At 45.7% G+C, this 12,963-nt stretch overlaps 1 protein-coding gene across 2 annotated transcripts in view; it reads left to right on the top strand.

The window, feature by feature from the left end:
• Positions 1-12,963, top strand: part of LUZP1 (leucine zipper protein 1) — a 68,120-nt gene that overhangs the window by 44,514 nt on the left and 10,643 nt on the right. For both annotated transcript variants that reach the window (XM_081015405.1, XM_081015404.1), the window contains exon 2: positions 5,568-8,850. In XM_081015405.1, coding sequence (XP_080871531.1) covers positions 5,686-8,850 — 3,165 coding nt within the window. In that variant the 5' untranslated portion in view covers positions 5,568-5,685. The remainder of the gene's footprint in view (positions 1-5,567; positions 8,851-12,963) is intronic.

The following is a 12,963-nucleotide window of genomic DNA, read 5'->3' as shown; positions in this document are numbered from 1 at the left end:
CACACTGGCAGCTAGTTGATGGTTGGTGTTTTGCCCACTGTTCTGCCAACACGGTTTGATTTCAAGCTCCACACTCACCTGGCATTATTATGTTGCCAGGTGATTGACAGGGGAGCAGCCCAGACCCATTTCCCTCCCTCTGTTCTACCGTCTTTAACACTACAATTTTCTATAGAATTGGGGCTCTGTGTGTATTCCACAGTTCTGGGACCACACCATGAATTCAGCAAGAATTCAGCATTATTGTCTATTTTCTGTCCTTTAAGGGTGAATAGGTAACTTTGAAAAGTGTGCCTGATCAAATCAAAAGGAGCCAGAAGAGTAATTAAACCGAAATTTGCAGGGATGCACATTGCACAATCGTGCAGAATGTGCAAATCAGTATTGGTAGAATGCTGTTTGGGTGAAAGGAATTACAAACAAGAAAGGTGGCTGCAAAGCCTATATACAGTGGTACCTCGGGTTAAGAACTTAATTCGTTCCGGAGTTCCGTTCTTAACCTGAAACTGTTCTTAACCTGAAGCACCACTTTAGCTAATGGGGCCTCCTGCTGCCGCCACGCCACCGCCGCTCGATTTCTTTTCTCATCCTGAAGCAAAGTTCTTAACCCGAGGTACTGTTTCTGGGTTAGCGGAGACTGTAACCTGAAGCGTATGTAACCTGAAGCATATGTAACCCGAGGTACCACTGTACATGCTTATTCCCTGGATATTCCAAGTGAAATTGGGTGTGTGGCTAATGGAAGATGGTTCTTTCGCCACCACTGATTTCCTAGTGCAGGGGGCCTTTCCAGACTCTGTCCTTTCCCGCCAGAGAACTGTGACTTATAGTGAGTGGAGCAGCCCAGTGTTGATGATCCTGGGAATGCTCCTCCTATTGAGAAGGATAATAATAATAATAATTTATTTATTTATACATACATACATACCCCGCCCATCTGGCTGGGCTTCCCCAGCCACTCTGGGCGGCTTCCAACAAAATATCAAAATACCGTAATACATCAAACATTAAAAGCTTCCCTAAACAGGGCTGCCTTCAGATGTCTTCTAAAAGTCTGGTAGTTGTTGTTCTCTTTGACATCTGGTGGAAGGGCGTTCCACAGGGAGGGTGCCACTACTGAGAAGGCCCTCTGCCTGGTTCCCTGTAACTTGGCTTCTCACAGTGAGGGAACCGCCAGAAGGCCCTTGGTGCTGGACCTCAGTGTCCAGGCAGAACGATGGGGGTGGAGGTGCTCCTTCAGATATACTGGACCGGCTGTATTTAATGGTAGTCCTTGTCTGCATAGACCTACTGAAATTAATGAACAACGACTAAGTTAGGCATATTAATTTCAGTGGAACTACTTTGAGTAAAACTTAGTTGGAAATAATTCTTAACGTTGAATAGCATTCATGCTTCATAGAGTGTAAACATCAGTCGCTGCCTTCAACTAATGTGGAGTTGGTGTGCAGATGGTGGTTATTTTTAGAGGGCTTCTCAAGATGACCTGTTTATTTAGTATTCATCCTAATTTGCTTGCCCAAGGCTTACATGGTGGTTAGATTATGTCTGGTCTTTACTGAGCATTTGTTCTGATTTGTTTACAGGGCACTTACATAACAATAAGCATTCAAAAACTGCTAGCGCATTTGCAAATTTAAGCAGGGTCCTATATGGTTTCAAATTGGATGCAGGACCTCATGCTGAGATTCCTGCTTTGCAGGGGGTTGGACTAGATGACCCTTGGGGTCTCTATTCCAACTCTACAATCTTTCATTCATCCTGATTTGCTTGTGGGGTGTTTATACACCATCTTGTTAATCATTAGTTCAGTGCCATTTCCCTGTCACTTTCCAAACCACACTTTTTATTTTTATTTTTAAAAAGTGGGTTTGTCGTGCTTCAATCCACTTTAAATGCACAAACCTAAAGTACCAGCGTGCACTTGAATTCCTCCTGTAAAAGAACTGACAGCCAGGAGGCGGTGATGTCTGTGGGGGCATGTCACAAGTCCATCACCTGCCCCCTCTCCCTCTGTTCTTCTTCCCTTCATTGTCTGTGAATTTTCCCTGTCTAGCACTTGAAGAGATCAAAGGTCCTAAGGAAACAACAGCCCAGACAGCAATGGACTTGTGACAGGCTCCTACTAAAATCACAGGTGCCAGCCATCATTACCCATGTTTCTTAAGATAAACACCATAATTGCTCTCAGTGACTTTCAGTAGTCATAAGGTTTGCAGACAAGGAACCCTGTGAATAACATCAAATAGCCATTTGCACCACAAGATTGCTCATTGGGATAGCATCACTTAGCTCTTTGGCAACTGAAGGCAAAATGTCGCAAGGCTATCGCAGCAGGGCTAATCAGACCACAAGGCTAGCGTGGCCCCTTTTATTATGTAGGGATGAATGAGGATTTGCTGCGGAGGACTAGTCCTGGTAGATCCCTCTGGGATAGCTGTGCGAAGGAGCCTTCAGTCAAGAAGCACATTAGGAGTAAAGGTCCTTGCAGTTACATTTCCCATGGGGTCTGTTAAGTGCTGGGTCCTTCTAGGTCACATTCGAAAGTCATCCTTTCCCGTCTGGTTTCTGCACTATCTGTGAGATGGAGAAGACGTTAGTTGACCTGATGTGTGATCTTTGTATTGAGCTTCGTATTGAACCAATGGCTTCAAGTTCCAAGAAAGGAGATTCAGAAAAAACTTTCTGACAGTAAGAGCTGTTCGGTAGTGGAACAGACTCTCATGAGAGGTGGTGGACTCTCCTTCCTTGGAGGTTTTTAAGCAGAGGTTGGGTGGCTATCTGTCATGGATGCTTTAGCTGAGATCCCTGCATTGCAGGGGGTTGGACTAGATGATCCTTGGGGTCCCTTCCAACTCTACAGTTTCATGATTCTAAGGGAAATTCCTTGTTTCTGGTCTTGCTGGATCTGCCTGTAGCTTTTGGTACCATAGACCGTGATCTTGTGTTGCGTTGCCTGCTACATTTGACAAGTGTTTAGGGGAATGCCTTCCAAATGATTTGCTTTCGCAGTTCAACCGAACGATCCAATTGATTTCATCTGTCAATGTAAATTGATAGGAGGGTGATCAATATATATTGCTACGCTGATGAGACCTGACTCTAAATATATTTTGAGCTGCTTTGGGACTGTTCATGTGTAAAGTAACCCATAAATGAAATAATTAAAAAATAACAGAAAGTTCAGGATCAAGTTACAGGGTTGTTTACAGCTGATAGTGAATGCACAATCTGTGCACATTGGTACCTCTGGTTATAAACTTAATTAGTTCCGGAGGTCCGTTCGTAACCAGAAAACGCTCGTAACATGAGGTGTGCTTTCACTAATAATGCCTGCCGCACTGCCCGACGCGACTTCCGCTCACATCCCGGGGCAAAGTTCGCAACAAGGGGCATCTACTTCCGGGTTAGTGGAGGGCGTAACCCAAAGCATTCGTAAGGAGTATGGTACATAACACGATGTACCACTGTACACAAATAGTTGAAATGCACAAATGAACAAGCTGCACTCTTTCACACAACGACTTGAACATGTACAGAGACAGCTTGTACCTGGGTTCCGTGTAATGTGTGAACAAGCTTTATCTTTGTCCTGAAACAGGGTCTGAATGTCATGTGAATAAGTTAAAATTGAACCTAGACAAGCTGGAGGTGGGGATGGTTGAAAAATAGCCTTAGTCTGGAGGGGATCAGCCTACTGGTGACCAATAGGGTTTTTGTGATCCTCAGTTTTCACGTTAAGAGCCTAGGATCCAGTAATACTGGATCCAGTAATACTGGATCCTAGTGCTGTTGCCAGGAGGTGTCCCCCCCCCTCATCTTGGGCTAATTACGATGCCATTTTATGGCAAGGCGAGACCTTGCTACATGCCAATCCATGCTTCTGAAACTTTGAGCCTTGATTAAGGCAGTTGGTTTCACATGGGGCTACCCATGAAGATGACTTGGAAGTTTCAGCTGTCACAGAACACTGCTGCACACCTTCTGACATACGGACATAGGGAGTTGTCTTCTGCCAAGTTGGACTATTAAAGACCACTATTATTTCTATAGTGACTGGCAGTGGTTCTCCATGGGCTCAGGTCAGACATGAGGTGGTAGTCATGATTGGTAGCCATTGGTAGACTTATGCTCCATGAATTTGTCTGTGTTTTCCCTTTTAAAGCCATCTGTGCTGATGGGCCTTCGCACCTTGCGGCACCAAATCCCATAGTTTAGCTATGAGCTGTGTGCTATCCACCCAACATGCAACTTGGGATCTAGGATTATGTGAGAGGCCTGTGTTCCATTTTCTCCACGCCACGTAAAACAATATGCACCTCGAGCACATTCCCCATGTTCCTAAAACTACAAAAGCAACCTTTCCTGATAGGCAAATTGCTCCAACCCCTTTCTCATTTCCTCTTGGCCCCCTTTCTGCACCTTCCTCAGCTCCCAGGTACTGAGTGATGGGCAGGGAAGAGGAAATTCCCGACCCTTTGGGGAGAAGAACAGCAGCTCCCCTTTGCAAAACTGGAGAACTGCATTATAACCTTGTGACTCACACCTGAGGTGGGAATTGGGACAGAGACTTCTGCCCTTGCAAACAGATGGCATCAGGGTACCGTTGGAAAGGAAGGTCGCTGCCAAATAAAAGGAGGATACAGGAGTATATTTTTGGCTTGCTCGTATATGTTGTGTCATCATAAAATTGGGCATTCCCTTCTTTTCCCTCCCCCTTTGTCACTTTTGTGGGGGCTTTCTCTGTTGTTTTCCTCCTTCTCCTTGGCATAATGGGATTCATTATGATCAGAGCTGAGAAGGTTGCATACCTTTGCAAATACGCAGCCCCCCCCTTCAAGGTTGAGTTGGGGAGGCGAGGGGCTGCATTATCTTGAAATTCTGGACATGGAACACTGCCTATGCCTTCTGCTCAAAGTGGCAACTTCAGGAAAAGAGCGTGGCTTGCTTTCGCAGAGGCCGCAGGTGGCCGAGTTGCTGCTAAATGACCTTCTGCCTGTGGGATGTGAGTCATTTCTAAACAGGCTTCGCAGAAAGGCGCTGCAATGGCCTTTAATGCACCTCATGACAGTCTTCTCTTGTGAGGATAAACACATAAGGGCTGGCTGCTTCTGCATCGCCCTTGTCCAGCATCCTTGGTGGTAATATAACAATCCTTGAATCATAGAATTGCAGGTTTAGAAGGAACCCTGAGGATCTTGTCTAACCCCCTGCAATGCAGGAATATGCAGCTTACAGGGGTCAAACCTGTGACCAACCAACTGAGCTATCCAGGCTCGTCAGGACCTGTTCTGCATGTGTGACAGACAAGTGTTATTTAGCTTGGCATTGTCTACACACTGACTGGCAGCAGTTTTCAGGGAGGGGGGTGTACATTAGTCTTTCCCAGTCCTACCTTGAAATGGCAGGGACTGGACCTGGGACCTTCTGCATGCAAAGCATGTGTTCTCCCACTGTGCAATTGCCCTTCCTCTACCAGTCAGATCAATTTGAATCACAGCTCTTGAAAAGAAAAGCAGTTAGAAATATCCTTTCCATTATACTTACCACCTGCTTTCTCTTTCCAGGTGCTGGTCATCTTCCCAAGGAACTTAATGAAACAAGTAGAAGAATAAAGAGTTATAAAAATCCATTTCCTCGCTCCCTTCTGGGGAAAAAAACTGAAAGCAGAGGGGTAGAACAAACATGGCGGACTATTCAGCTTATAAAGAGACGTCGAATCGTCACTTACGTTTCAAGCTCCAGAGTCTCGGCCGCCGTCTTGATGAATTAGAGGAAGCGACGAAAAACCTCCAGAAAGCTGAGGATGAGTTGCTGGACTTGCAGGACAAAGTTATCCAGGCAGAAGGCAGCAACTCGAGCATGCTGGCCGATGTGGAAGTTTTGCGCAAAAGAGTCTTGAAAATTGAAGGGAAGGATGAGGAGATCAGGAAAGCGGAAGAGCTTTGCCAGCTGATGAAGGAGAAACTGGAGGAGGAGGAAAGTCTCACTCGGGAGCTGAAATCCGAAATCGAGCGGCTTCAGAAGCGAATGGCAGAGCTGGAGAAGCTGGAGGAAGCTTTTGGCAGAAGCAAGAATGACTGTACTCAGCTCTGCCTCAGCCTCAACGAGGAGAAAAACTTGACGAAGAAAATCTCGACAGAACTGGAAGTTCTTAGGGCAAAAGTAAAAGAACTTGAGCAATCTGAAGACAGGCTGGATAAAACTGAGCAGAGCTTAGTGAGTGAACTGGAAAAGCTTAAGTCGCTAGCTCTCACGTTCGTTAACGAAAAGAAACACTTCACTGAGAAGGAGAAGCAGAATGAGAAAATAATACAAGAACTGACACAAAAGCTTGAGCAAAATAATAAACTGAACCGGGCAGATCAAACGCGAAACACATCTAACCTGCTAGAAAGATCATCCAATAGTATTCTGGACAGAAATGACCTGAGGATTGAAGTTGACTTGACAACTTCAGCGCTGTCCTCGAAGGAAACGAGGAGGAAAGGGAGTTTGGAATACCTAAAGCTTGTGGAAAACGAAACTCGGAACAAATCAGAAAATCAGAAGAATAAAAATCAAGAAGACAACAAAGTGAAGGACCTCAACCAAGAAATTGAGAAGCTAAAGACTCAAATCAAACACTTTGAGTCTTTAGAAGAGGAGCTCAAAACCCTGAGAGCAAAGAATAATGACCTGCATGACAGCTACTTGAGCGAGCAAAACAAAAACAAGCTCCTCATAGGCCAACTTGAAGAAATAAAAACGCAGATGAAGAAGCAGAAAGAGCTGGAGAATGGTGAGGCAGAAACAGAGGAAATTAACTTACCTAGCCGAGTGAAGCACGACAGACCCAAACACAGAGCTGTCACAGCGGAGTCAGCCATTTCTAAGCATAAGTCTCGGGAGCTTTCTCCTCAGCACAGGCGGGAGAGAATACGCAACCGAGAATTCTCGTTTAATAGCGAGAGCCAAGGCAGCAAGAGGGTCACAAGCCCTAACCTGAATAGCAGGAGAGCAGCCAAAGCATCGAGCACATCAGCGTTATTGGACACCTTAGCAACCGATGCTAAACGGACAGAAGACAAATCCACGCTGGGCACGCACTTTTCCTCGCAGAAAGACAGTGGAAACCCACTGGCTGAGATAAAGAAATCTAGAGAGCAGCCATCTGTGCTTAGTCGTTACCCACCTGCAGCACAGGAGCACAAGTCTTGGAAAGCCTCTTCGAAACCCAAGAACGAGAGTGCGTTGAGGAGCAAAGTGGAAAAAACCTCCCAATCACCAAACGACGCTCATCACTGTAAGTCTGACGAACTTGAAGAGAAGCTCAGCAAAACGGAAACCTCCATATCGCCTTCTGAAAAGGGAATTAAGACGCAGGTTGCAGAACAACCTGCTCTTTCGACAGAGACTCGCATCTCAAAAACTAACCGAGGGGCCTCCAATGGAACTGCTTTGTCCTATAGGAATTATCTCTCTACAGAGACGTTAGCTGCTGAACCTACCACCTCAAAGATGGAAACCGCTTTGGTCTCATCTCGCAGGCAGCACTTGGACGAGAGCTCTCCGAAGGCAGTAAACTCCCAGGAAAGAGAACCTCCGCACGAAATGGTAAAGCCCTCGCCTTTGGCAAAGTCCTGGCTCATTTCAAGAAGTCAGGAAGATCTCTTGCAGAGTCCCTCAGATCCTCAGAAGGAAGAAATGGATCAGACCGCCGCCTCAGCCACAAACTCTAACAACGGGGGCCTAAAACCCACTCCTGCAAGGGCCAGAGCTATCAACACCAACAGCCATGAAAAATTCAGCACGAATGAAGAGACGAGTAAAATGGCAAACGCTTCTGCTGCTGCTGCTGACGTAGGGCTGAAAAGGGAACCTGCATCTAGAGAGTTCGCAAGCTCCAAGAGGGGTATTCGAACGTCTCCTTTTGAAAACGATAAGAGTGCTAGCAGCGAGGAAGAGCTCAGCAGGTCCTCCAGGGCTTCTTCAGCCGCTGCCCTTACAGGGACGAAATCGAGAAGGCAGTTCAGTCCCAGAGAAGCACTGAGGTCTAAAGCCGTCATCAAGCCTGCGATTGTGGAAAAGGACGTGAAGGAAATCATGGGTGGCACAGGGCCAGAAGCCAGCTCTGAAAAGCAGCAGCCTGTCTTTAAGACGGTGTCACACAAAATGACGAGCAGCATCACCATTTACCCATCTGAGCCTGTGACTCAAAGGACCAGCGCGAGCGATGCCACAAAAGAACAGCAGCACATATCCGCCAGCAACATCCGAGTGCTTCCGAACGAGCTTTCGCTGGGGACAAACGCGACCAGCACACCTTACGAGATGCCGATTAACAAGAGCAATATAACCCTGAAGTTACCCGAGGCTGAGAAGAACGGGGACCCTGCTCCTAGGAGCAGGGTGGAAACGGTCGTCTCGAAAAGCAGCATCACGATAAAACCTTCTGAATTTGGCGAGAAGAACAGCGAACCGCCTGTGGAGACAATCAACTGGAAGAGCCACGGTGCTTCAGAGGCCAACTCACCTGACACCAAACACGTCACGGTGAGAAGCGCGTGGCGAACGCGGCGGGGCTTGCAATCTTCGGAGGACTCTGCGACGAAGGCGGTTGAAAATGCAACCCCTCGAAATCCATATAGGTCATCTACGGACCCCCACAAACCAGAAGGGACTAGTGCGCGCATATATGCAATTGAGCAGAATTCCAGAAGGGCCAGCGCTGGTATAAACTCTTGGAATGCTCTGGAATTAGACTCTAGAAGGACCAAAAGTAGCTTAACTGCATCCGAGATGCTTGGCCAGAGGAGCTGCGTTAGTGATCCTGCGACTGCTTCCCCTTGGAGCTGCACAGTATTACCGGTAAGCGTGCTCCGAACTTTTACTTTACAACTTTTGCATTCCTAAATCAAGACAGGTGGGGAAATACCTTAAAAAAAATAATCAAGGGGAAGATGAAACTTTTTTTGAGGGCATGGGCTACACTTGCTAGGAAAGTCGGAATCTGTCTCAGTCTTGGCCTCCCCACCTCCCTCGATATGTAATAATACAATAATAACATTGGCATATTTTATGTATGTGTTTATTTGTATAATATATTTGCCTTTTGCAGCTTCATAGAAGGCCGCTTGCAGAGTTCTTTTTAAATTATAAAAACGGTCAAATAGTAAAATATAAAATACAGTGGTACCTCAGGTTAAGTACTTAATTTGTTCCGGAGGTCTGTACTTAACCTGAAACTGTTTTTAACCTGAAGCACCACTTTAGCTAATGGGGCCTGCCGCTGCCGCCGCGCCGCCGGAGCCCAATTTCTGTTCTTATCCTGAAGCAAAGTTCTTAACGTGAAGCACTATTTCTGGGTTAGCGGAGTCTGTAACCTGAAGCGTATGTAACCCGAGGTACCACTGTACATGACCTTGGGCAGGGCTCCACAAATGTTGACTTGGCTTATGAGCCAGCTGTCATTTGTGTTTGTTATAATTTTCCTTCCCTGCATTATTTGGCATCGGGGAGACGGGGGCTTTTCTCATTTCCGTGGGATATGGGAGATGAAAGAAACAGAGGGAGTTGCTCCCGCTGCTCGGAAGGGAGCCCTGTTGTTCCTTTCTTGCGCAAAAAAAAAAATCCAGTGGAAAGGAAACTTCTTGGGTTTGCCTGGTTCTCAAAAGACAACAAAGTGTGTGTAAGGCAAACCTGTTTGGCTACAGAATTCTGTAAATGGGTTGCCACGTCTGAAAAAGGCCCCCTGCCCTGTCACTACGCACCTTACCTCACCCCAAATAGCAGAGTCACCCAGATTCTAATAAACACCAAATATGTATTTAAGTACCAGCAACCCATACCTCTTCATTGGATCAGGTGCTGTACTGACTTGTCCCCATCCCTTAGCTAAGCACAGGCTTCCTCAACCTTGGCCCTCCCTATGTTTTTGGCCTACAAGTCCCATGATCCCTATCTAGCAGGACCAGTGGTCAGGGATGATGGGAATGGTAGTCTCAAAACATCTGGAGGGCAGAGTTTGAGGAAGCCTGGCTAAGCACAAACCCTGGATGTCATCATCGATGGCCAAGTGAGAGAGACTGTGGCTACAGTTTTATACCAGTTTACCTGGGACTAAGCTTCAGTGAATTCTTGTGGGATTTTCTTCTGCATAGACATTTATAGAATTGTACTCTTAACATGTCTGACCTGTTGGGGCATGGTCCCATGCTAATGAGAGAGAGAGAGAGAGAGAGAGAGAGAGAGAGAGAGAGATGGGTGCACTTTTAAATAATTCTTACTATTTCACAGAGTTGTCATAAATTTCACCTTTATTTGATGAACTGAAATGAGTTGTTTTCTTCATCATACAGTGATTGTGCTCTGTGGAGGAGGTGGGGGAGGAGTTCTACTTAGATTGTTTATCTCAGGCACCAAAATATCCCAGGCCCTTCCTATCCAGTCAGTTGCTTTATATTCTCTGTATGCAGTTCCTTAGGGATGGGGTGTCAGTGTAGCACCTAATCTAGTGGAGAGATTCTTGTCGATATTTAGATAACTAATTGGCGCTTGAGTTCTAGTGTTAGGAGGGAGCAAAGTAAACTCTTCTCTGCCCACTTTCTCCACGGTATGCACAATTTTTATAAAATTCTATCATGTCACCTCTTGCTCGACTTTCCTCTAAATGAAAAAAGCAAACCCACCCAAATGCATAGGAGCATAGAATCCGAGAGTTGGAAGGGACCAAGTGGTCATCTAGTCCAGCCCACTGCAATGCAGGAATCTCAGCTAAAGCATCCTTGAGAGATGGCCATCCAACCTCTGTCTAAAAACCTCCAAGGAAGGAGAGTCCACCACCTCTCATGGGAGTCTGTTCCACTGCCAAACAGCTCTTCCCGTCAGAAATTGTTTAGTCAGAATCTCCTTTCTTGCAACCTGAAGCCATTGGTTCGAGTCCTACCCTCCATAGCAGGAGAAAACAAGCATGCTCCCTCCTCCATATGGCAGTCCTTAATATATTTGAAGATGACTATCATATCTCCTCTTGGTCTCCTCTTCTCCAGACTAAACATACCCAGCTCCTTCAACCGTTCCTCATAAGGCATGGTTTCCAGACCCTTGATCATCTTGGTTGCCCTCCTTGGCACACATTGCAGCTTGTCAACATCCTTCTTAAACTGTGGTGCCCAGAACTGGACATAGTCTTCCAGGTGTGGTCTTACCAAGGCAGAATAGAGTGGTACTCTTACTTCTTTTGATCTGGACACTATACTTCTGTTGATGCAGCCCAGAAGTGTTGCTCCATCCCTTGATAATTCTGGTTGCTCTTTCCTGAACCTTTTCCAACTCTAAATATATCCTTTTCAAGACGAGGCGATCAGAATGGTATTCAAAATGTAGACTTTTATGCATATAGGCTTTCTTGCTTCAGCCAGGTAGAGCCAAGGGGAGCCTTGCTTCAGTAGTGGTGGCAGTGCAGTCCCAAGGCCCTGTAATCACATGATCTCCCATCATGTGACTAATGTGTGAAGGGGGGCTTGTCTTAACCAGCCTAAAGTGTGCCTAGGTTTCACTGAAATCAATGGGCCTTGGGGTTATAAGTTCAATTGAAGAAGAGAAGAATGTAAAAAAAAACACCCCACCACTGGGCACAGAATAACGACCGGCTGTTTGTTGGGTGTTCACACAAAACTATGGGGGTGTGTTTGTGTGTGGAATGGAGTTTCCTGGAAGAGGGCGTGACTGAACAGAAGCATTCCAGACTGCAGCACTTCCCATCCCATCTGTTAAAAATAAATTATGTAGGCAGTATTTACAGTGCTAATAGGAACCATGTCAGTGAGAAATGAAATTTTAAACCCTTCTTACACTTTTGGCACCTTAAATTTAGAATGCAGCAAGGCAGGAAGCACTTATTCCATCCAAATCAGCTCTGCTGCCTCTCTCTGCTCTTTTACACCTGCACTATAAATATCCTGTGACTCTCCTAGGCAGTTCCTTCCATTGCCCCAATACTGTCACAGGTAGGAGATATATATCGTTTCTCAAACTTAAACACCTGCTGACAGTGGAAATGAAAAACAACCACAGCGACACCTCATATATACATAATGCATGGACCAAAAAAAAAAAAAAGTACACACAAATATAAGTTCATTAAGGATACACTGATACACAAGTAAACGTATTTCAAAATCATTGGCAAATACCGTGTAACAAAAGTCTTAATCGCCCGGCTTACAAGGGCGTTATCTGCAGATTAATCAACAATAGGAAAATGGGTCTAACGACAGTGCATTATATAGCTTGACAGGAAACTGATCAATCTCAGAACAACTTGAATCATGAACATAAAGCGCGATCAGCATTGGCTACTGAAGGATTTCATTTACCGTATTGGCCTGAATATAAGCCTCACTTTCCCCCCAAATTCCGACACTGAAAAGTTAGTGTGGCTTCTTTCACAACCTTACGTGTATTTTTTATTTTTCTCTCTCCCCCCCCTCCAATTTTAAAGGTGCGGCTTACATTTGGGTGCGGCTTATATTCAGGCCAATACGGTATTTCGTTTATAGCTTTCCTTTCTTTCTGCCAGGGATGCTTTCGTTGAGATTCCTGCATTGCAGGGAGTTGAACTAGATGACCCTTAGGGTCCCTTACAATGCCATGATTCTCTGATCCACGGGGGGTCTTTCATCCAGACCCAGCCTTCTTAGCTTTAGCGAAGTTGCTGCATCGTATCCCTTCAAAGTCATGCCCTGGGATTTATTTGTTGAGTTTTATCACTTTTTAAGAAATTTGTATCTTAGGAGCTGCCAAAGGCACTGAGATATGCCAAAAGTTTTTTGGGAAGCTCTTAAGAAACGGGGGAATCCCTTGCTGACTCTCTTGTTAGGATATATCCCTTTTCCCTTCACAGAGCTACAATTTTCAGTGTGTTTTAACAGTCCCTCTTCCCAGGGAACTCTGGGAATTGTAGCTCTATGAGGGAGGGGA

The sequence above is a fragment of the Podarcis pityusensis genome (genome assembly GCF_964106645.2).
Source record: "Podarcis pityusensis genome assembly, chromosome: 8".
Taxonomy (NCBI): domain Eukaryota; kingdom Metazoa; phylum Chordata; class Lepidosauria; order Squamata; family Lacertidae; genus Podarcis; species Podarcis pityusensis.
This window is presented reverse-complemented; position numbering and strand designations above follow the sequence as displayed.